Source organism: Nycticebus coucang, chromosome 22, assembly GCF_027406575.1.
Source record: "Nycticebus coucang isolate mNycCou1 chromosome 22, mNycCou1.pri, whole genome shotgun sequence".
Taxonomy (NCBI): Eukaryota; Metazoa; Chordata; class Mammalia; order Primates; family Lorisidae; genus Nycticebus; species Nycticebus coucang.
This window is the reverse complement of record NC_069801.1, coordinates 24592980-24616934: the sequence shown is the minus strand read 5'-3', so window position 1 is coordinate 24616934 and position 23955 is coordinate 24592980. Positions and strand designations below refer to the sequence as shown.

The 23955-nt window shown below is 41.6% G+C and overlaps 1 protein-coding gene and 1 non-coding gene across 15 annotated transcripts in view; both read left to right on the top strand.

Moving 5' to 3' along the window:
• PUM1 (pumilio RNA binding family member 1) overlaps positions 1–10131 on the top strand; it is a 153816-nt gene extending 143685 nt beyond the window's left edge. For all 14 annotated transcript variants that reach the window (XM_053576851.1, XM_053576850.1, XM_053576848.1 and 11 more), the window contains 4 exons: positions 1484–1609; positions 2407–2528; positions 5255–5447; positions 8297–10131. In XM_053576851.1, coding sequence (XP_053432826.1) covers positions 1484–1609; positions 2407–2528; positions 5255–5447; positions 8297–8428 — 573 coding nt within the window. In that variant the 3' untranslated portion in view covers positions 8429–10131. The remainder of the gene's footprint in view (positions 1–1483; positions 1610–2406; positions 2529–5254; positions 5448–8296) is intronic.
• On the top strand, positions 6262–6346 carry LOC128575691 (small nucleolar RNA SNORD103/SNORD85). The gene has a single exon (XR_008377104.1). It is a non-coding gene; the product is annotated as a small nucleolar RNA SNORD103/SNORD85 (small nucleolar RNA).
• Positions 10132–23955: the final 13824 nt, after the last annotated feature.

The window sequence follows — 23955 nt, the reverse complement described above, 5'->3', positions numbered from 1 at the left end:
CTATCGATGGCTGTGCTGGCAGGAATGTGCTGTACATTGGGTAAAAATAATTTAGTATTGTCTTTCAGACTTCAACCTTTGTATTTTCTGTGATCTAGCATTCCTGTCGTAGGTTTATAACTCGTGAAACAGCTGTACATGTAGACTATGAGACTTCCATAGACATGTTTAAAACAGCATTATTTCTCTAATAGGAAAAGACTAAGCAATCCAGATAACCATAAGCAGATAAGAGTTTTTTTTAAAAACTTCATATACTCAGCCAACAGCTTCTTAGACACCTATGCAGAATAAACTCCAGAAACCGCAGTATTACAAGTGAATAATGTTGGGTCAAATAAGTCAAGTTGCTCTAGACTAGCGGTTCTCAACCTGTGGGTCATGACCCACAGGAACTATATTAAAGGGTCGCGGCTTTAGGAAGGTTGAGAACCACTGCTTTAGATGGTGAGCTTAGCAGTTTTGTAAACCTAAACTCAGCTGGAACCATGTGGTAAACTGCTTAAGCATATAGTTGTAAACATGAAGCTACGTGTATAAAATCATGTCTATACTGACTGACACTTGGTAAGCTTTCCAGTAGGTGTTAGCTGTTGTTACTGCTCTTAGTAGTAGTAGTATTATTATTATGTATGTACAGATCTAAGGTGCATATCATTCACCTCAGAAAGGCAGTGTCATGGTGGGACAGTCTGAATTTTTGAAGCCCTTTTCTGTTACTCTTAATCAGAAGAGAAATCTTCTCTTTCTTTCTTTTTTTTTTTTTTGCAGTTTTTGGCTGGGGCTGGGTTTGAACCTGCCACCTCCGGCATATGGGACCTGCGCCCTACTCCTTTGAGCCACAGGCGCCACCCAGGAATGTTTTCTCATTGCTAAAAAACAAGTTAAATTCAGAACATTGCGTTATTCTGCATCATGTTGTTGTGGGCATATGAAAGCATTCAAGTTTTGATACCAGTCTTTCCATTTTCTATTTTTAACCCTATCCTTTGGAGAGGCTGTCAGTTGACACTCTTGACTCTTTTTTTTTTCATATTTTATTTACTTGTTTTTATTTATTTATTTATTTTTATAGTTTTTCATATCTCTCTTGACTCTTATCTAAGTAAGTTTTCCACATGTGACAATTTTTTCTTCTTTTTTAGGCTTTTTAGAAAAGTCCCTTTGAAAGCTCCAAATTTAGGGCAGTGCCTGTGGCTCAAAGGAGTAGGGCGCCAGCCCCATAGGCCAGAGGTGGTGGGTTCAAACCCAGCCCCAGCCAAATACTGCCCCCCCAAAAAAAAATTAGATGAAAGCTCCAAATTTAAACACATCTATGAATGCCTAAAATAGTTAAGCAATGGGTTTATTTACAAATACACTCTGTTTTTTGTAGAGAGATCTTAAATGCCATTGAGTTCATTTATGAAGATCAGTGGGATAATAGGCATTGAAATTGGCAACTGTCATTTTTGCCTTTCTTTTTTGTATTTGTCTGTCCTAGGTATTTGCTTTGTCCACGCATCCTTATGGCTGCCGAGTGATTCAGAGAATCCTGGAGCACTGTCTCCCTGACCAGACCCTCCCTATTTTAGAGGAGCTTCACCAGCACACAGAGCAACTTGTACAGGTAGTGGAGTGGCCAGGAGGTGAACAGCAAACATTGTGGGCTCGCGCAGCCCAGAGTTGGTGTATTCTGTCAGCATAGATTCCAAAAGAGGTTAATGTGTTCATAATGCCGTTCAGTCTTTTGGGCATGGTTTCAGCATAGCAACCTTGTTTATGTTTTATGAATATGAATAATAAATAGAGCCCTGGCCTTGGGGTGAGGAGATCTGGCTTCCAGAATTGTTATGGACTAGCTATGTCATCTTAGGTAGGCCATTTAATCCTTCTGGGTCTCAATTTTATCATTTTATCATTGTCTAGCGAACTGAGTGGATTGATTTTTTTTTTTTTTTTTTTTTGGCTTTGACACTTTCTCTTTTTCTACCCCTGATTAAATGATTAGGTATGCCTGTTATGTTGGGCATAAATGTTTTTAGTTTTTCCCTGTTATAGAGAGATGCAGTGAATCATTTGTATGTAAGTTTGAAAAAAATATGTTTATTTCCATAATACACCCTTTAAATAAAACTGGCCTAATTTTTTTTTATATATATAGTTATTTATGAAGAACCCAACTAAGACTTTGGGGTATAAACATGTATACAGATTTTCCATTGTCTAGTAATAATAATGTGTTTCTGTTACGTGATAAGAATTATTAGTACTTATCCATTGAAAATGTTGTTGTGTGTTCATTAGTATTCAGATAAGCCATCATGGTGCTCAAAAGATTGAGTGTTAATTAGATGTTAATTTCTTAGATAATCCACAGAATTGGTTTTTACCAATCATAAATTTCTTTTGTTGCTTTCCAAACAGGATCAGTATGGAAATTATGTAATCCAACATGTATTGGAGCATGGTCGTCCTGAGGACAAAAGCAAAATTGTAGCAGAAATCCGAGGCAATGTACTTGTATTGAGTCAGCATAAATTTGCAAGGTTTGTCCTTTGAGTTATATGGACTGTTTCTCAGAAAAGAGGATTCGTAGTATTTCAGCTGTAGAGAGAAAGATTGAATTGCCGTTTTTTCTTTTTTTAAAAAGTGAATTATTTTCAAAGTATACATAGCTTGTAAAGTCAAATAGTTATACTGTAAAATGTAAGCCATGGTGGGCTTCTTATTCCTCTATAGTCGGTTGCTTTGAAATCTGGATAATGTGTTTCTAAAGACTATAAGTACTACACTTTGGCCAAACTGAATAAAATTTTCTATTAACTTGTTTGAAATCATGAAATGTTATTCATTCAGTTCCTTTTTGGTGCCTACAAGACAGATAGTTTATCATATCTGTAACAGGGCTTAATCTCTTCATATTGTTTTAAGCTAAGAATGAAATGTGCCATTTATTCCCAGGTTGTGATAGGTATTTTTAGATAACTTATAAGTAGCAGAGATTGGAGAAGAAATTTACAGCCTTTCCATGTAGTTGGTAGGACTGTCCTCTTAAGAGAAGATTCTGTACATCTTATCATCAGTGCAACATGTGGCTTTAATAGCAGATTAGAGAACACAAGAAGAAAGAATCAGTGAACTTGAAAATAGGTCAACAGAAATAAACCAATAAATAGATTATAGACATTTCTGCTAGAGACCCATAGTACAAAGTACATTTTTTTTCTTTTTCTTTTTTTGAAACAGAGTCTCACTCTGTTGCCCAGGCTAGGATCACCGCAGCTCATAGCAACCTGAAACTCCCGGGTTCAAGCAATCCTCCTGCCTCAGCTTCCTGAGTAGCTGAGACTACAGGCACTCACCTTGATACCCAGCTAATTTTTTTTATATATATATTTTTTGAGACAGAGCAGAGCCTGAAGCTGTTCCTCTGGGTAGAGTGCTATGGGCATCACAGCTCACAGCAACCTCCAACTCCTGGGCTCAAGCAGTTCTCCTGCCTTCGCCTCCCACATAGCTGGGACTTCAGGCGCCCACCACAACGCTTGGCTATCTGTTTTTTGGTTGCAGCCGTTATTGTTTGGCGGGCCCAGGCTGGATTTGAACCCGCCAGCTCAGGTGTATGTGGCTGGTGCCTTAGCTGCTTGAGCCACAGGTGCAGAGCCTAATTTTTTATATTTTATAGAGATGAAGTCTTGTTGTTCGTGCTGGTCTTGAACCAACCCTGAGCGTAAGCAGTTCTCCAGCCTCAGCCTCCCAGAGGGCTAGGACCACAGGCACAAGCCACTTCACTGTTCCAGATTCTTCATTATTGACTTTATATGTGCAGGTACACACACTCACACATGTACATGTGCACAATCAAAACGATATTGCCCATGATTAAGTCTTGATACTTAGCTATTCTGTTTTCTTTAAAGTAGGAAAGCTGATCATGAATCTATTGATTTCAGTACCCACAGATGGTTTGGGAACCAGTTAGAATAAAGATTGAAACTGTGTGGGTCATATATTACGGTGTATGCCTTTGGCCAAGTGGTATCCTATAGCTGATCTACCTGCTTATTTCCTTGGGAGGCCACTCAGTGCTGAGGATTGAGTCCTCTGCCCGTAAGAATGAGTGTCTTGTCCCTATCCCAGTTTAGGAACTAGTCCTATCTAATTCTAACCAATTTGTGGGGTGGGGGGTAGCCCGAAATAGATTAAGGTACAACTCAGCTGAGTAGTCCTAAAAAGTGATGAGTTCTCTGCCTGAGCATTTGGAAAGGGTGATTAGGTTCATGCTCTGTTAAGCAGCTTGGCAGTATGTTACCTCCTATTTCCACTAAAGAAAAAGCCAGTGCTTCCTAGGATATTTGTTTCTACAGTGCCACAGCTTTGCCCTGTACTTAAATTATACAGTATTCTAGAAGGAAGGTGGGAAGAAATGTTTCCCCATATTGCTGTATCAGAGCGGAGAAGCTATTGTCTTAATTAGACTTGATAAATTCACTTACCAGATTTTATATACAGCATGTATCTTAAGAAGGAAGATTGAAGGAATGTCAGGTAGGATGATAGTTCTTAAATATTTAGCCTGGAGAATTTTGTGGTGTTGTCTAAGTAATCACATTCCCTTTTGTTTTTCCAAGGTGATAATACGTAATATTTATGAAGTATTCAGAAATGCTGACAGGTCTTAGGGACCTTCCTCTTATACTCCTGCAAGGCGGCATGTAGTAGTTGAGCAAATGCGTGGTCATTGGCTTAACTAAGTCTGTAGAGCCTCTAGTAAGTTCCGAGCTCTGTGCTTGGCAGCAGGGAGATAGATGTAAGTAGGGTAAGTCTCTTCTGCTTACCCTCACCTGTTAGAGCAGTAGTTCTCAACCTTCCTAATGCCCGCTAATGCCTCGACACTTTAATATAGTTCCTCAGGTTGTGGTGACCCCCAGCCATAAAATTATTTTTGTTGCTACTTCATAACTCTAATTTTGCTACTGTTATGAATCATAATGTAAATATCTGATATGCAGGATGTATTTTCATTGTTACAAAGGGGTCATGACCCACAGGTTGGGAACTGCTGTGTTAGAGGGTATAAGACCTGATCTCAGACATGATCTACAATTGTACACTCAAATGGCAGAGTTGGAGAGTCTCACAGAGCCAAACAGCCAACAAATTAATTTTCCACAAATGCTAGTGTTCTCTTCCTGTTGGCATAGAGGCCAGGGTCAGCACAGCGTCATGGGAGACCCTCTTGTGATTGTTTGCTCACGTTGTCTTACTACAGCAATGTTGTGGAGAAATGTGTCACTCATGCCTCACGTACGGAGCGTGCTGTGCTCATCGATGAAGTGTGCACCATGAATGACGGTCCCCACAGTGCCTTATACACCATGATGAAGGACCAGTATGCCAACTACGTGGTCCAGAAGATGATTGATGTGGCAGAGCCAGGCCAGCGGAAGATTGTCATGCATAAGGTAGGCCAGGTCGGACAGGATCTCAGTCAGAGAAAACGTGTGAAACACCAAGGGGGGGACACCGTGCTTTCTAAGGAGTTTGTCAGTGGACTCTGCTCCATGCTGTGTTCCAGTCTCTTTTTACGTGGAGTCAGCAGTGGCCCCAGGTTTGCCACCCCTCTTATTGCCATACAACCCACTAGTGTGAAAGTCTTCAGCTCAGTTTTTGTGACATATTTTCCTCTTTGATTTTTAATCTAAGGGATCAGTATTTTAGTCCAACGAATCACCTGTTTGCCTTACTTCCTTTTCTTTCCTGTTCTTTCTCTGCTTTCTTTCTCTTTCCCTAACATTTACTGAAAAAGGGCCTGCCCAGTGCAGAGCGTGGCCACACACGGACCCAAAGCCCGCTCTGTGCCAGGACCAGCTACACAGAGATGACTAGGACCTGATCCTGCCCACAGGTCCTTCCCCTGCAGTCTGGTGGGGAAGAGCAGTGGAAGGCACTATCTGGAGAGCTCTGAGAGGGGCTGCTCACCCTGCGCAGAGTCCCTGAGGGACGGCTTTACAGGAGAAGGCAAGGCTAAAGAGGAATTAGGGTAGAGGGGGCAGAAACCAGCAGAAGAGGCCTAGGGTCATGGAGCTGTTCCAGCCAGCACTGCACAGACCACAGAACCCAGGAAGCAAAACAAACCCACAGGCAGGGTGTGCTGGGCTGTGTTTGTGCTAGGTAGTGTCTCTAGCCTTGAGCCTTGAATGCTTCTTATCTGAACCCTCAGCCTTTGGGCTCTGAGCTCCCTCAGCTCTTCTCCCTTGTGGGGTTGGTTGGTCATTGTCTGGCAGTGATGACCCACTTGCCCTCACTGAGAACAAAGTTCGCTAATGAGAATCTTTGTTATGGACTCAAGTTCTGAGCCAGACAAGACACCCACCACCTCCAATTCAAACAAAGCCAAAACACTACACTGATGTTGGCAATTGCAGTTGGGTGCAGAGAATGCTCCCAAGGGAATTTCATATGAATAAAGTGTTGAATCGTTCAAGATAAGGGAACATGGTGTGTAAAGACTTGGAAGCAGGCCACAAGTCTCTGTATTTGAAGAAGTATAGCAAGTTCACTAGGGCAGAAGTGTGGTTACAAAGTCACAGTTTCGTTTCATAGAGTTGTCCTGGTTGAGTGGTCATTGTAATGGGAGGAGCGGAGGCTGTTAAAATAGTGAAGCCAGCCCATGATGATGGAGCTAGAATCAGCAGGGTGTGGAAGTGGTTGGTTGAGGGAGTTGAAGGAGGAAGAGTTCTAGGAATCCTCTTAGTTTTCAGCTCTTTTATCACTTGATATCCTCTTTAGTGCATGGAGCACTGGGGGAGGGAGCAGGTTGATTACCTTTCACTTCCATTAAATGAAATAAAAATTAGAGCTTAGCAGTTATTTTTTTGTATGTATATGTGTGTGTGTCTTTTTAGGTTTTTTGTTTTATTTTTGTCGAGTCTGGTAGAGAATTCAGTGGGACTCATTAGCCAGTCTCAGGGAAATGAATTTGATTTTGCTTTAAAATTTAGGAGATCTACCAAAAGTAAGGGGATCCTGAACCTCAGCTTCTACTGATAAAAACATTAGCCAGGTGCATAGTCCTTACTACAACCCAAATGAAATGTATAACTTTATTGCATTCTTTTTTATAGGTGAGTTTAGGGAGGCCAGGCAAGTTACCTGGTTCAGAGTTAGGACCAAGGACTGTATGTCAGTTTCTAGTGTCGTCTCTCAGGTGGGCATTTAATACCAGGTAGGGGTCTGTGTGGGATGAAATGGTTTCTAGATCTGCTGACCTTTCCTTAGTTTGAGATGATAGTTACACAGACAAAAATTGTTGCTCTCAGGAGCTCTCAATCTATAGAGAATATTCATTTCATCTACTCTGGCACACTTGCCCAGTGTGTTTGCGTAAGCAAGTGTAAGTTTGGATGGGGAAACAGGTTAGTAAACCCTCACCCTGTACTGGTCTATGTGAAAAGATTGATAGTTTGGCAAAACATCATGAACATAGTTGAGGTATGTGGACTGCTCTGGGAGCTCACAGAAAAGAGGCTTCCGAAAAGGAAGCACCTCTTTGAGTTGTCTGGGATGCATAGGACTTCCATGAGTCAGCCCACGTAGGGGAGAATAGAAGAGAATGCTTGTAGAGATGGGCTGGAGCTATGGTTGGCAAGGGTGAGGGGTGAGAGTGGACAGGCCATGAGAGCACAGAAGAAAGAAATTCAGGTTTCTAGAGGAGCCAATTTGGACTCAGACACCTGTTCTGTCCTTTATTTAGCCATTTGACCTTGGCTGAGTGACTTAAATACTCTTTACTTCCATTTTTTCATCAGTAAAATGGGGATAATCACACTCAGCTCATAATGTCTATTGTGTTTATTGTTGTCATTATTAGCTTTTTGTGATCCACTGTGACCTGGGGAGATAGGATTTGGTGATGAGCTTAAAATGTTCATGGTGCTCAGAAATAAGCCCCCACTTCTTCGGAGAGCCTGAGTGTTGTGGGTGGAGCCAAGGGACCTATACAGGTGCTTGCTGGGAGACACTGTGCAGTTGGTGGGGGGTGGGCAGTGCATTTTTGTCAGTTAGGATACACTTTTTCTCTGTGCTCGCCTATGAGTGGCCTGTTGCTGACCAGACATCCTATTCTCAGGACTCAGAACAGGAGCTATTTTCCTCATCTGATGGGTCACTAAGGGGCTAGAATTTATGGAACTTGGCCAAACCAGTTGAAAGGGATTGGTCTGGAGCATGTGTGTTTGTGTGACACAGTGTCCAGGAGTCTGCTCAAGTCTCTTCTCAGGCCAATGTAACACACACTGTCCTTCCTCCCCAGATCCGGCCCCACATCGCAACTCTTCGCAAATACACTTACGGCAAGCACATTTTGGCCAAGTTGGAGAAATACTACATGAAGAATGGCGTTGACTTAGGGCCTATCTGTGGCCCACCTAATGGTATTATCTGAGGCAGTGCCACCTGATCCTTCATTCCCGCTGACCTCACTGGCCCACTGGCAAATCCAACCAGCAACCGGAAATGTTCTAGTATAGAAGCTGAAATGGGCAAATGGTTGCTCCAGGATTACTCCCTCCTCCAAAAAAGGAATCAAATCCATGAATGGAAAAGCCTTTGTAAATTTGATTTTATTACACATAACATGTACTAATTATTTTTTTTAATTGACTAATTGCCCTGCTGTTTTACTGGTGTATAGGATACTTGTACATAGGTAACCAGTGTACATGGGAGGCCACGTATTTTGTTCCTTGTTGTATCTATATTCCATGTGTGGAAACTTTCAGGGTGGTTGGTTTAACAAAAAAAAGTTTAAAAAAAAAAAAGGTTTTTAACTCATTTGCCTGGCCGGCAAGTTTTGCAAATAGCTCCTCCCCACCTCCTCATTTTAGTAAAAAATAAAAACAATTAAAAAAAAAAAAAAAAACGCGAGAAGTTTGAATTTTAGTTAAATGACCCCGAACTGGCATTTAACGCTGTTTATAAAAATACATATATATATATATACATATATATATAAAATGAAAAACATTTCAGAGTTGCTAAAGCTTCAGTTTATGATATTGTTTATGAACCTTCTAAAAATTGCTTTTTGGGAGACTATGTTCGCCTGTTTTGTGAGGAGGAGACATGAGCATCCAGAAGGGGTGTCAAGGCCGGGTGGGTGTGATTGTTTACTGCCTACTGAATTCTTTTCTATTAACATTGAAAGGCAAAATCTGATTATTTAGCATGAGGAAAAAATCCAACTCTGCTTTTGGTCTTGCTTCTATAAATATATAGTGTATACTTGGTGTAGACTTTGCATATATACAAATTTGTAGTATTTTCTTGTTTTGATGTCTAATCTGTATCTATAATGTACCCTAGTAGTCGAACATACTTTTGATTGTACAATTGTACATTTGTATACCTGTAATGTAAATGTGGAGAAGTTTGAATCAACATAAACACATTTTTTGGTAAGAAAAGAAAATTAGCCAGCCCTGTGCATTCAGTGTATATTCTCACCTTTTATGGTCGTAGCATATAGTGTTGTATATTGTAAATTGTAATTTCAACCAGAAGTAAATTTTTTTCTTTTGAAGGAATAAATGTTCTTTATACAGCCTAGTTAATGTTTAAAAAGAAAAAAATAGCTTGATTTTATTTGTCATCTAGTCAGAGGATAGCGAGATTCTTTCTAAATGTTATATTCAAGATTCGGTTCAAACTAGTGGGTTTTTTTTTTTTAAATCCTAAAAAAAGTAATGTTTTGCTTATTTTGTGACAGTCAAAAGGACGTGCAAAAGTTCAGCCCTGCCCGAGCTTTCCTTACAATCAGAGCCCCTCACCTGTAAAGTGTGAATTGCCCTTCCTTTTTGTACAGAAGATGAACTGTATTTTGCATTTTGTCTACTTGTAAGTGAATGTAACATACTGTCAATTTCCTTGTTTGAATATAGAATTGTAACACTACGCGGTGTACATTTCCAGAGCCTTGTGTATATTTCCAATGAACTTTTTTGCAAGCACACTTGTAACCATATGTGTATAATTAACAAACCTGTGTATGCTTATGCCTGGGCAACTATTTTTTGTAACTCTTGTGTAGATTGTCTCTCTAAACAATGTGTGATCTTTATTTTGAAAAATACAGAACTTTGGAATCTGCGTTTGTGCTTTATTTTAAAACTCTAGCCCCCCCTCATGTAGTGTCCCTGGATAGCCCAGCCCTGTCTCCTCGCCTGTGCCTCTTTCTCTCTGCTGTTTTGTGGGAGGGCAAGAAATTTGGACTAGAGCAGGGGTGTCAAATTGATGGCTCTTAAGCCCAGTTTGACTGAAGATGTTGGTTTCAGCCTGCCCAGTGCTTTCAAAGTCAAGATATTGCACCTAAAAATCCAGATTTAGACTTTGAAAAATTAGAAAATTCACTTCCTCAGTCCCTGTATCTGAGTACCAATCTTCTAAAGCCTGTGCCCTGTGGTCCAGCCTGTGGCTTTATGTTCATTCGTTTTCACCTTTCACACCTGTGCTGCATTGGTGAGTCCTCGGGTTTGGTTCAAATCTCCTGAACTGTCGATGTCTTGTATCTGCTTTTCCAAGGTGAGGTGGTTGTCTAGATTACAGTGTCGTCTTCCCTTTCCTGTTGGGCCACTTCTGTCTGCACCCTGCTGACCAGTATCCTAGTTCACCCATCTCCTCAGATTGGTAGCTTCTTCTAGCTTGAGGTCCAGGAAGCTGGAGTTCAACCATGGTCCCTGTCACCTAGGCCTGAGGTTGCCCACCTGCCCTTCATCTCGGCTGCAGGGGCAGCGTTGGCAAAAACTGCCCCTGAACTCAGCTCAGTGTTGGCAGCTGCAGAATGGGCCTGACCTGGGGGGCCAGGTGGGATCCCACACCAGCTCAGGAGTTGCTAAAGGAACTTGACACAGTCCACTTACTGGCAGGGGTCTATCACTAGCAGGCCCTATGGTCCCAGGAATAAAGGGCAGAAGAGGAAGCTCAGAAAATGTAGGTTTCCTGGTCCAAAAGTTGATTTAGCTTCACCAGCTGTGATCGGGGCCCTTGCCTCGCTAGCATTGTCCCACAGTGAGCCATCATGGCGCCTGCAGAGGTGGCACCGAGCAAGTGTTGTGAGCAGCACTGTGATTATCACAGCTCCGGAGTCAAACTTGGGTCGCACCATTGAGTATGTACAGTTAGGCAAGTTAGTTCACTTCATCTTTCACCAAATACCTGGTTGGAAATTGATGAAAGGTGTGAAAAGTGCTTCTGTCATGCCATGAGAAGTTACGGCTATAAAGGTTTGCCAGACCCTTGCCTAGATGTCAGGCTTGGAGACTTGGGTTTGCTTTTCCTGTTTACTTGCTTACTGCATATTCCCTTGGAAGAATGGAAGCCTCAAAAGCCTGATGGAGCCCTCATTTCTCCTGAAAGGTTGGGGTGGTCCTTCATAGAGCTTTGATAAAAGTTAATCAACAAATGTCATGTGCCTGGCATGTGTTGGGCACCCACACTTCCCTTCTGGCCTATTTATACTTGAACTTTGGGTTTCTTTCTCTCCTTTTATTCTTAGTATTTATGAAATGTTTTTGTGTTTTTTAAGTGGTAGCAAAGCAGGGAACAAGGTTAGAAATGTGATTACCACCTCTGTTCCTGTCTTTGAGACATGGGGACGCTTCTGAGTTGGACAAATTCCGAGTTTAATCCCTACTGCCTTTTTATTTTCATTTTAACCTGGCTGATTTCTGAGACCCAGTTTCCTTTTCTGTAAAAGGGGGAAACAGACTAGCTACATCCATTGTTGGTTGTGGGGATTAAATAATAATAGCTTCAAACAAATGCTGTCTGTCAATTTTTTCGTTTAATGTCAATTGCTATGCACAGGTTTTGGTGAACAAAACAGTCCTTGCTCATTATGCAAAGAAATTTACATGCCATTTTATTGTGAACTGACTCTGTGCTAGCCACCCAAGAGTTGCTTTTTTTATATGTTCTCCTGGCAGCTGTTCTTGCAACAACAGCCCTGCAGAAAATGTGGTTATCCTCATCTCATAGGTAGAGAAACTGGAGGTTCTGGGTCCTGATAGGAGTCTTTGGATCAGATCAGGTCCAGGCATGTGGCTTCTTCCCCAGTCATGTCTGGGGCAGACCCCTCCCTCTGTAGGATTGAGTTTCATGGAGCAGACTGGACTCTGGGCTCCGCGTCCACCCCCTCATCTGGCCATGCCCTTGCTCCCTGCTACTACATCTGTACCAAAGATGCAATGTTGCAGGCTGCCAGTGACAGGGGACCTGCATTCCTGATCTTTTGGACACCTTGCAATGTGTATTCCTTACATGGTTTTTATGTTACCCTTTACCTGGTCACAGTGCTTTGCAGAGCACTTTTATGTCTGTGATTCCTTGGGTCCTTGTGAAAGCCTTAAACAGTTAAAGTGGGATAGATGTTTTGGCCTTTTATACAGATGAGTTTGAGACCCAAACATGGAGAGTTTATTTGGCGTTCCTGATTCTCAATCCGGTGCTCAGTCCATGGTTTTGTCACCTCCCCTCAGCCCCAAGAATGGCTGTTTTCTCTATTTCTGAGACTTCAAGTGGGAGAAGCCCTGGGGAATGAAGTGGCCTTCTGAGGCAGGCAACCTGTGACTTTGTGTAGTTGCCAGCTGTGGCCACACGAGGGCACTGCTGCCTAAAGCAAGCATTTTGGAGGTCCAAGGGCTCAAGGGTCCAAGGTCAGGTGTGGGATTGATTTCCCCTGCCTTGAGGGGCACAGGAGTGGAGTTTGTAGTTTGCCCTGAAACTAAGCTTTTCCCCTTCTTTGCTCCTCCTACTCTAGTGTATAGGGCTCGGCCCTTGCTGGCTGGGCTGGGAGGCTGTGGTCACTGATCTAGCTCTTGGGGTCCAGCTCGGCCTTGACTCACTGTGTGACCTCTGGCAGATCACTGACTTCTCTGGATCTTGGTTTCCCCAACTGTCACCTGGAGCTCAGGGCTGGTATGAGGTTATGTGGGAGGAGCAGAGGGGTACAGCCCCACGCCTCTGTGAATGCAACCCAGGACCCTGATGTCTCTAGGTCACATCCCTGGCTTGTGCACCAAGCTTTCAAACAACCCAAACCTCCAATTGCCAGCTTCACCAGGCCCTGTGGCTGTTGTAAGTCATCTGTCCTCTTTTTTCCTTCTTCTCTTTCCTCATCTGTAAATGAGGATAATCATAGCCTTACTTCACAGGCATACAGTAAGCCATCGACAGGGGGTAATATCATCTCTGATTATTTTCCTCCTATGTTGGAGCCATTAGAATTTTTACTAGGGTGAAACCAGGTTTTCAACAGGAACTGGACTAGGTTGAGTCTAGTGTACTGGCTTCCAGGCTACATCTTGAATCCAGATAGGGATTGGGAGGTTGGACAAAATGTTTGACAGGAAATAGAGTCTAGGAGGAGGCCTCAAGTAAAAGTGCAGAAGGTTGGGGTACTGTGTGTTCATCCAGAAGCTAAGGCACCTGGCATCCTTCATCTGGAACTCTAGTTGATTTTATGTTCAGAAACTATGGGCTCAGAGCCTGTGCTTTTTTAAAGAAATGGGTGTATCTCAGAGTTGTAGTGGCCACGATGTTCTAGATGAAATTATTCATCTATTAGTGAATTTTTAAAAAGGGATCCTAAATGCCTCAGAAATAATGACATGCTTACACATTCTTTGGATCAGAATACAGAGGCTTCCAAAAGACAGAATGACTCAAAAATAGCCACTTTAAAGGAATCTCTACAGCACACTAATAAAAATTATTTTGGGCTCGGCACCTGTAGCTCAGTGGCTAGGGTGCCAGCCATATACACCGGAGCTGATGGGTTAGAATCCAGCCCCGGCCTGCCAAACAACAATAACAACTACAACCAAACAATAGCCGGGGGTTGTGCGGGCGCCTGTAGTCCAGCTACTTGGGAGGCTGAGGCAAGAGACTCGTTTATGCCCCAGAGTTGGAGGTTGCTGTGAGCTGTGATGCCACATCACTACCAAGGGCGACATAGTGAGACTCTGTCTCAAAAAACAAAAAAATTAATTTGAATCTGCTAACCTCTTTGATCTCTTGCCTTTTCTATTGGAATATCCTCAACACTAACTTCCTTTAAATATTAGGTCCTTCCCAGAGACACAAGGTTGGTTCAACGTATGCAAATCTATAAATGTAATATACCACATAAATAGAATCAAAACCAAAGACCATATGATTCTTTCAATTGATGCAGAAAAGGCTTTGACAATATCCAGCATCCTTTCATGATAAACACACTCAAGAAAATAGCCTTGGGCGTGGCGCCTATAGCTCAGTGCTTAGGGCACTGGCCATATGCATTGGGGTTGGCAGGTTCGAACCTGGCCCGAGTCTGCTAAACAACAATGACAACAACCACCAAAAAATAGCTGGGGGTTGTGGCAGGTGTCTGTAGTTCTAGGCAACTACTCTTGTAGTTGAGGCAAGAGAATTGCTTAAGTCCAAGAGTTCGAGGTTGCTGTGAGCTGTGACACCATGGCTCTCTATCAAAAGGTGACATAGTGAGACTCTGTCTCAAAAAAAAAAAAAAGAAAATAGGAGCTGGGCATTGTGGTGGGCACCTGTAGTCCCAGCTACTCAGGAGACTGAAGCAAGAGAATAGTCTAAGCCCAGGAGTTGAGGTTGCTGTGAGCTGTGAGCTGTGATGCCACAGCACTCTACCAAGGGTGATAAAGTGAGACTCTGTCTCTATAAAAAAAAAGAAAGAAAGAAAGAAAAGAAAAGAAAATAGGCTTAGATGGAATATTCCTTAAGCTAATAGAGGCCATCTACAACAAACCCACAGCCAATATAATATTGAATGGAGTAAACTCAAAACATTTCTACTCCACTGCTATTTATCATAGTGTTGGAAGTTCTAGCCATCACAATCAGGCAAAAGAAGGAGATCAAAGAAATCCAAATGGGGACAGAGGAGGTCAAACTCTCCCTCTTCACAGATGATGTGATTTTATACCTGGAAAACCCCAGGGACTCAACTACAAAGCTCTTAGAAGTGATCAAGGAATATAGCAGCATCTCAGGATACTAAATCAATACTCACAAATCAGTAGCCTTTGTATATGCCAACAATTGTTAAGCCAAGAATAAAATCAAAGACTCTGTTCCTTTTACAATAGCACCAGAGAAGATGAAATACCTGGGAATATAACTAACAAAAGACGTGAAAGATCTCTATAACGAGAATTATGAAACTTTGAGAAATGAAATAGCAGAAGATGTCAACAAATGGAAGAACACACCATGCTCATGGCTGGGAAGAACCAACATCATTAAAATGTCCATACTACCCCAAACAATCTATGGATTTGATGCAATCCCCAAAAAAAGCACCAATGTCATACTTTAAAGAACTTGAAAAAAATAGTATTCGGATTCATATGGAACCAGAAAAAACCCTGAATAGAAAATACAGTTATTAAAAATAAAAACAAATCTGGAGGCATCATGTTGCCAGATTTCAGGTTATATTACAAAGCTGTAGTGATCAAATCAGCATGGTACTGGCACGAAAATAGAGATGTAGATCTATGGAATAGGATAGGGAATCTAGAGATGAACCCAGCCACATATTGCCGTTTAATCTTTGATAAGCCTAACAACTAACAAAAACATGCAATGCGAAAAAGAATCCTCATTTAACAAATGGTGCTGGGAGAACTGATTATCCTCATGTAGATGACTGAAACTGGACCTGCACCTCTCACCATTGACAAAAATTGATTCTCGGATGAAAGATTTAAATTTAAGACAGGAGACAATAAAAATTCTAGAAGAGAGTGTGAAGGAAACACTTGATAATTGGCCTGGGAAAAAACTTTATAAGGAAGACCCCTCCTCTGCCCCCACCTAACAATTGCAGCAATACCAAAAATAAATACCTGGGATTTGATCAAGCTAAAAAGCTTTTGCACAGCTAAGGGTATCACAAACAAAACAAACAGCTTTTGGAATGGGAGAAGCTTTCTGCATGTTATGAATCTGACAAAGGTCTGATAACTAGAATCTACAGAGAACTCAAATTAAGCAATAAGAAAAGTACAAACAACCCTCTCTATAAGTGGGCAAGAAAAATTTTTTTATTTTTATTTTTACATATATAAGTGTTAATTAGGTTTCCATTTTTTTTGCCTTCACAAAATTAAAAAGATTTAAAATTTAATAACAGTAACGATGTTTAAAATAAGGATTAGAAACAAAAACCTTGTAAAGAACGAAGGAACAAAGGAATCAGACAATTGCTTCATTGAAATATTGAGCAATAATAATAATAATGCAAAGAAAGTAACATTCTGATTGTCAAATAAGAGTATGTCTATTATAGAAAGCTTTGACTCTGAGATTCATATGGAGTTATCAGTTAACTTCTTATTTTTTTTTAAGTATCAAAAAATAGACAAATAATAAAAAAAAATTGGGGCGGGGGACACAGTCTCACTTTGTTACCCATAGCAGGGTGCCCTGACGTCACTCCTCACAGCAACCTCCAACTCTTGGGCTTAAGTGATTCTCTTGCCTCAGCCTCCCAAGGAGCTGGGACTATAGGCACAATGCCTGGCTTTTTTGGTTGTAGTTGTCAGTGTTGTTTGGCAGGCCTGGACTGGGTTTGAACCCCCCCAGCTCTCTGTATGTGGCTGGTACCCTAGCTGCTGAGCTACAGGTGCTGAGCCTAAGTGGGCAAGAGATTTGAACAGAAATTTCTCTGAGGATGACAGACAAGTGGCCAACAAACACATGAAAAAAATGCTCATAGTCTTTAATCATCTGATAAATGCAAATCAAAACCACTCTAAGATATCATCTAACTCCAGCAAGATTAGTCCACATCACAAAATCCCAAAACACCAGATGCTGGCATGGATGTGGAGAGAAGGGAACACTTCTACACTGTTGGTGGGATTGCAAACTAATACAGTCTTTTTGGAGGGAAGTACAGAGAATCCTCAAAGATCTAAAAGTAGACCTTCCCTTTGACCCTGCAATCCCATTACTAGGTATCTACCCAGAAGAACAAAAATCATTTTACCGGGCGGCGCCTGTGGCTCAGTGAGTAGGGCGCCGGCCCCATATGCCGAGGGTGGCGGGTTCAAACCCAGCCCCGGCCAAATTGCAACAAAAAAATAGCCGGGCGTTGTGGCAGGCGCCTGTAGTCCCAGCTGCTCGGGAGGCTGAGGCAAGAGAATCATGTAAGCCCAAGAGTTAGAGGTTGCTGTGAGCTGTGTGATGCCACGGCACTCTACCTGAGGGCGGTATGTGAGACTCTGTCTCTACAAAAAAAAAAAAAAATCATTTTACCACAAAGACATTTTCACTAGAACGTTTATTGCAACTCAATTCATAATTGCCAAGTCATGGAAGCAACCTAAGTGCCCATCAACCCACGAATAGATCAACAAACTGCGGTATATGTATATGATGGAATATTATTCAGCCATAAAAAAGATGGAGATTTTACATCTTTTACATTTACTTAGATGGAGTTGAAATACATTCTTCTTAGTAAGTATTGCAAGAATGGAAAAAAAATATCCAATGTCCTCCATACTAATATGAAATCAATATATAAACAATTACATGCTCCTAAGAACAATAAAACACTGATATAGTCCGGTTTGGGGGTAGAGGAAGTGAGAGGGGAGAGAGGGAAGGCTGTATGGCAGAGGAGGGAGGGCAGGAGGCGGGGTCTCACCTAATGTGCGCCTTGTGGGGGTGTATAACAGAGCCCCTGGGTAAGGGGCTCTTCTACAAATGGAACTTTACCCTGGAAGTGAGAACAATGTAACCTAAAAATTGTACCCTCATATTAATTCGAAAAAATACTGAAATAAAGTTAGGTCCTTATTGGCCATGCGCAGTGGCTCACACCTACAATCCCAGCACTTTGGGAGGCTGAGGTGGGAGGATCGCTTGAGTCCAGGAGTTCGAGACCAGCCTCAGCAAAACCGAGACCCTCGTCTCCAAAGAAAAATTGCTGGGTATGGTGGTGCACAACTGTGGTTCCTGCTACTGAGGAGATTGAGGTAGGAGGATTGCTTGAGCCTAGGAGTTTGAAGTTGCTGTGAGCTATGATGACGCCAGTCACTCTAGCTGGGGCAACAGAGGGAGACCGTATCTCAAAAAAAAAAAAAAAAAAAACTTCATAAAATGTAGCATATATACATACACATACACTCATTGAGGAGAAAAGAATAAAAAAGAACGTAAGCTATAAAAATGAATGAAATCGTGTCTTTTGCATTAGCATGGATGGAACTGAAGACTATTACGTCAGAATCAGAAATCAGCCACCTCATATTCTCACTTACAAGTGAGAGCTAAATAACATGAGCACACGGACATCGAGAGTGGAAAAACAGACATGGCAGGCTCCAAAGGGTAAAAGGAGGGCAGGGTGGGAGGGACGTGGAAGGAGAAGTTACTGAGTGGGTAACAAGTGCACTAACCGGGTGAGGTGAGAGTTACACAAAAAGCCCAGGCTTCGCTACATTTTATACTCCTGTAACAAGCGTAGTGGCTCACACCTGTAATCCTACCACTCAGGGAGGCCAAGGCAGGTGGATTGCTTGAGCTCAGGGGTTCAAGATCATCCTGAGCAAGAGCTAGCACCCCTCTCTAAAAATGGCCAGGCGTTATGGCGGGAGCCTGTAGTTCCAGCTACCTGGGAGGCTGAGCCAAGAGGATCACTTGAGCCCAAGAGTTAGAGGTTGCTTGAGCTGTGATGCCACGGCACTCTACCAAAGGTGACAAAGTGAGACTCTGTCTCAAAAAAAAAAAAAAACCAAAACTGCACACGTACCTCATAAATCCATAAAAGGAATAAAAATAAAGAAAAATTAGATCCTCGAATGAGCCAGAAGTAGCTGCAACAACTAAATCCAAATCTTCATCTTGAACACAGCTTCAAGCTTTTAGAAAAGCAACCACCTGAGACTAAGTGAAAGAGGTTGGATTTGTCCATCGCTCTCCTAAAATTTATTCCATAGTCTCAACCAGCCTTCATTGACTCCTGAAAAGAGGCAAATATGCCTCAAAGCTCCTTCTAGAGAAAGGGGTCTTTCCCTCTGCCTTCGAGATGTTTTTATCTTTAAAATGCAGGCTTTGGGAAAATGACTCACCAGAAGAAAAATAGAACAGGGAATTTTTAAAGAAATAAACTGGTAAATTAAAAAATTTCAAAAGGCTTTCTCACAAATATTAATGAGAGAATCTAGCCATCTGAACAGGTAACTATCAAGAATACAAGTTAGACCCAATGACTGAGTTTTCTATTACTGTGTGTGACACAAGGCTAAAATTTCAGAACAGAAGCCATAAGTCTCTGTTTCTCTCCATCTGTATATTTTTGTCTCTATATGTGTTTGTTATTTACACATCGTATTAGTCTATCTCCAGGTGGTATTATTAGAAATAATACGGAAGGGTCATTATTCATTACCTAGAGAAAAACAAGTGCTTACCTAAATTATTTTCTCAGAAAAGAAAGGAATTAACACAAATGCTCTTCAAGTCCATGTAATCTTTAATAAATAAGAATATTCAGTGATACAGTAAAAATGGATATTCTACTTAGCTTTACTAGGAAATAAACTCCTGTTATCCATGTTACAGAATTTGTCAACAAGAAACATAACCTGACATGACATCTGGTTTTGTTTAATGTTATATGTACCTGAAAAGTTTCCAAAATTTAAGATTATTTTAGCAGTGCCCATAGCTCAGTGGGTAGAGCACCAGCCACATACACCCAGGCTGGCGGGTTCGAACCCAGCCCAAGCCAGCTAAACAGCAATGACAACTGCAACAAAAAACAGCCGGGTGTTGTGGTGGGTGCCTATAGTCCCAGATACTTGAGAGGCTAAGGCAAAAGAATTGCTTAAGCCCGAGAGTTTGAGGTTGCTGTGAGCTGTGACGCTACAGCACTCTACCCAGGGCAACATAGTGACTCTGTCTCAAAAAAAAAAAAAAAAGAAAAATTAAGATTATTTTAAAAATAAATTTAAAAAATTTTTTATTGAAATACAATCTTTTTTCTAGTCACTACCATTTTTACCCAAAACAATCGTAGTTATTACTTTTTGATATTCAATTGATAGCTATTCAGTAGATATCTAGATCATATCCAAATAAGATGAACTACTAAAACATTCATTCCTGAACATAAGTGTAATCTTACTTTTTTTTTTTGCAACAGAGTGAGACTGGGTTGAGTGCTATAGTTCATATAGTACCATAGTTCACAGCAACCTCAAACTCTTGGGCTCAAGTGATCCTCTTGCCTCAGCTTTTCTATATTTAGTAGAGATGGGGGTCTCACTGTTGCTCAGGCTGGTCACAAACTCCTGAGCTCAAGCAATCATCCCACCTCAGCCTCCCAGCATGCTAGGATTACATGCTTGAACCACCATGCCCGGCCAATCTTATGTATTTTTGATTTCTTATTAAAGAACTAGAGTCAGGCGCAGTGGCTCACACCTGTAATCCTAGCACTCTGAGAGGCTAAGGTGGGTGGATTGCCTGACCTCAGGAATTCGAGATCAGCCTGAGCAAAAGAGCAAGCCCCCTGTCTCTAAAAATATTGAAGCACTGTAGCAGGTGCCTGTAGTCCTAGCTACTCAGGAGGCTGAGGCAAGAGGATTGCTTGAGCCCAAGAGTTCGAGGTTATTGTAAACTATGACACTGGGGCACTCTACCAAGGGTGACAAAGTGAGACTCCATCTTAAACAAAAAAAGAAAAAAAAAGAAGAAGAAGGCTGGGCAAGGTGGCTCACGCCTATAATCCTAGCACTCTGAGGGGTTGAGGTGGGTGGATTGCCTGAGCTCACAGGTACGAGACCAGCTTGAGCCAGAGTGAGACCTCGTCTCTAAAAATAATCCACGTGTTGTGGCAGGCGCCTGTAGTCCCAGGCAGTGGGAGGCTGAGATGAGAGGATCGCTTGAGCCCGAGAGTTTGAGGTTGCTGTGAACTATGACACCATGGCACTCTACGAGGGCAAAAAAGTGAAACTCCGTCTCAAAAAAAAGAAGAACTAGACATAGTTGGCTCCACTGGTTAGCATGTTGTGTCCGTGACATAAGGAACCATATGCTATTTAAAAGCAGTGAAATCATGTACTTCCTACTTTTAACTAAAAATTAAGGTTACTAAGGGCTAAGAATATTAATTAATGTAGTACATGTAGTCTAAATTAGTGGAAATAATAAGGACGAAAAGAAACAACTACGTATGAAAAATGTACAAAGAGGCCAGGTGCGGTGGCTCATGCCTATAATCCTAGCACTCTGGGAGGCTGAGGTGGGTGGATTGCCTGAGCTCACAGGTGTGAGACCAGCCTGAGCCAGAGCGAGACCCCGGCTCTAAACAAAATAGCCAGGCATTGTGGCAGGCGCTTGTAGTCCCAACTACTAGGGAGGCTGAGGCAAGAGAATCCCTTGAGCCCAAGAGTTTGAGATTCCCGTGAGCTATAATGCCACAGCACTCTACAGAAGGCTACAAAATGAGACTCTGTCTCAAAAAAAAAAAGAAAATGTACGAAGGGCTACGACACCAGCCATATACACCGAGAGTAGCGGGTTTGAACCCAGCCTGGGACAGCTAAACAACAGTGACATCTGCAAAAAAAAAAAAAAAATAGCTGGGCATTGTGGCAGGCACCAGTAGTCCCAACTACTTGGGAGGCTGAGGCAAGAGAATCACTTAAGCCCAAGAGTTTGAGGTTGCTATGAGCTGTGATGCCATGGCAATCTACCAAGGGTGACATATCAAAAAAAAAGAAAAAAGTACAAAGAAAGTAGATTTCTTTTTTTTTGAGACAGAGTTTCTCTTTGTCACTCAGGCTGAAGTGCAATGGTGTGATCATAGCTCACAGCAACCTCAAACTCTTGGGCTCAAGTGATAGTCTTGCCTCCTAAGTAACTAAAACTATGGGTGTGTGCCACTACGCCTGGCTAATTATTACATTTTTTGTAGAGATGGGGTCTCGCTCTGTTGCTCAGACCGAGATACATTTTTAATAAGGACAAGTATAAAAGATATTTATTTTCATTAAGGGAAAAGAGTGTTTTTATTAAATCGTAACTGTGTACATTTATGCATTTATGAGGTTCACTGTACTGAATTGATATACAAAGCGAAATGCTTACATTAAACTGATTAAAACAGCCATCACGATTATATTCTTTTCTTAATAGTTTTGAAATGTTCCATTGCATCATGCACATTAGGTGAGGTCCCTCCAAAAAATCCTCCCTCCTCCCGCCTCCTCCATCCCCTCCCTTCTCTCCTCTTTTTTTTTTTTTTTTTTTAAGACAGAGCGGCAAGCTGTCACCCTGGGTAGAGTGCTGTGGCATCACAGCTCACAGCAACCTCCAACTCCTGGGCTTAAGCGATTCTCTTGCCTCAGCCTTCCAAGTAGCTGGGACTACAGGTGCCCGCCACAATGCCCGGCTATTTTTTGGTTGTAGTTGTTATTGTTGTTTAGCAGGCCCAGGCTGGATTCGAACCTGCCAGCTCTGGTCTATGTGGCTGGCGCCTTAGCCGCTTGAGCTATAGGCACTGAGCCTCTCTCCTCTTTCCTTCTACTTTTTGAACTGTAGATATGTTTTACCATTCGTATGAATGTAGAGGTGATTGGGTACTTTGAATACTTTTTTTCCCATTCTTGAGATACTTTACTAAGAAGAATATGTTCCAGCTCCATCCAGGTAAACGTAAAAGAAGCGAAGTCTCCATCTTTTTATGGCTACATAGTATTCCATGGTGTACGTATACCACCATTTGTTAATCCATTCATGGGTTGATGGGCACTTGGGCTGTTTCCATGTCTTGGCAATTATGAATTGGGCTGCAAAAAACATCCTGGTACAAATGTCTTGTTTGTAAAATGATTTTTGATCACCTGGGTATATACCTAGTAGAGGAATTGCAGGATGGAATGATAGGTCTACTTTTAGTCCTTGAGTATTCTCCAAACTTCTTTCCAAAAAGGCTGTATTAGCTTGCATTCCTGCCAGCAGTGTAGAAGTGTTCCTTCTCTCCGCACCCACGCCAACATCTGCAGTTTTGGGATTTTGTGATGTGGGCTAATCTTACTGGAGTTAGGCGATATCTCAAAGTGGTTTCGATTTGCATTTCACTGATGATTAAGGATGATGAGCAATTAGGGAAGAAAAGGTGATGTCTAAGACTTCCATTACAATGTTAAAAAGCAGTGGAGACAATGGGCAGCCTTGCCTGGTTCCTGATCTGGAAGGTTTTTTTTTTTGCAGTTTTTGGCGGGGGCTGGGTTTGAACACGCCACCTCTGGCATATGGGCCTATTCCTTTGAGCCACAGGCACCACCCTGTAAGTTTTTTTTTTTTTTTTATAACTATGTAATTTTCTGTATTTGCCTTTAAAATCTTCAGTCAAGTGACCTGTGATCCTATTTAATCAAGTGTTGTAAACCTCTTGAGTTTTTTGACAGCTTCCCCAAATTTAATTCCGGCTTATATCATTTTGATATAAATTATCTTTGGGGATTTCTAGAAGCCTCCCTGGAGCATCTTGTGAGAATTTATTTTCTCTCTTTATAAAAAGAGAGATGTTTTAACTAACTAGACGTATTGACATGTTACATTGCATGGGAGGCATTGCCAATAAGTGATGCCAAATCTTCTTTAGGTTATATTTGTTGTTATTTATATATTGTTATTATATGAGCATTCCAGAAAATGTATGGAAGTCTTAGAAATCTGACATATACTGGGATAATGTTATCAGTCATAAATCTAATAATTATCTTAAAATGCTGTTTGCCACAAAAACAATCAAATTTCCTTCCTGAAAGCATTTGAAAGCAACTATGATAGAAAATTACAAGACACATTCATTAAAAAAAAAAAGACAGACAAATGCTGGTTTCTCGTAACTTTAAGAGCATATACTATTGGATTGGG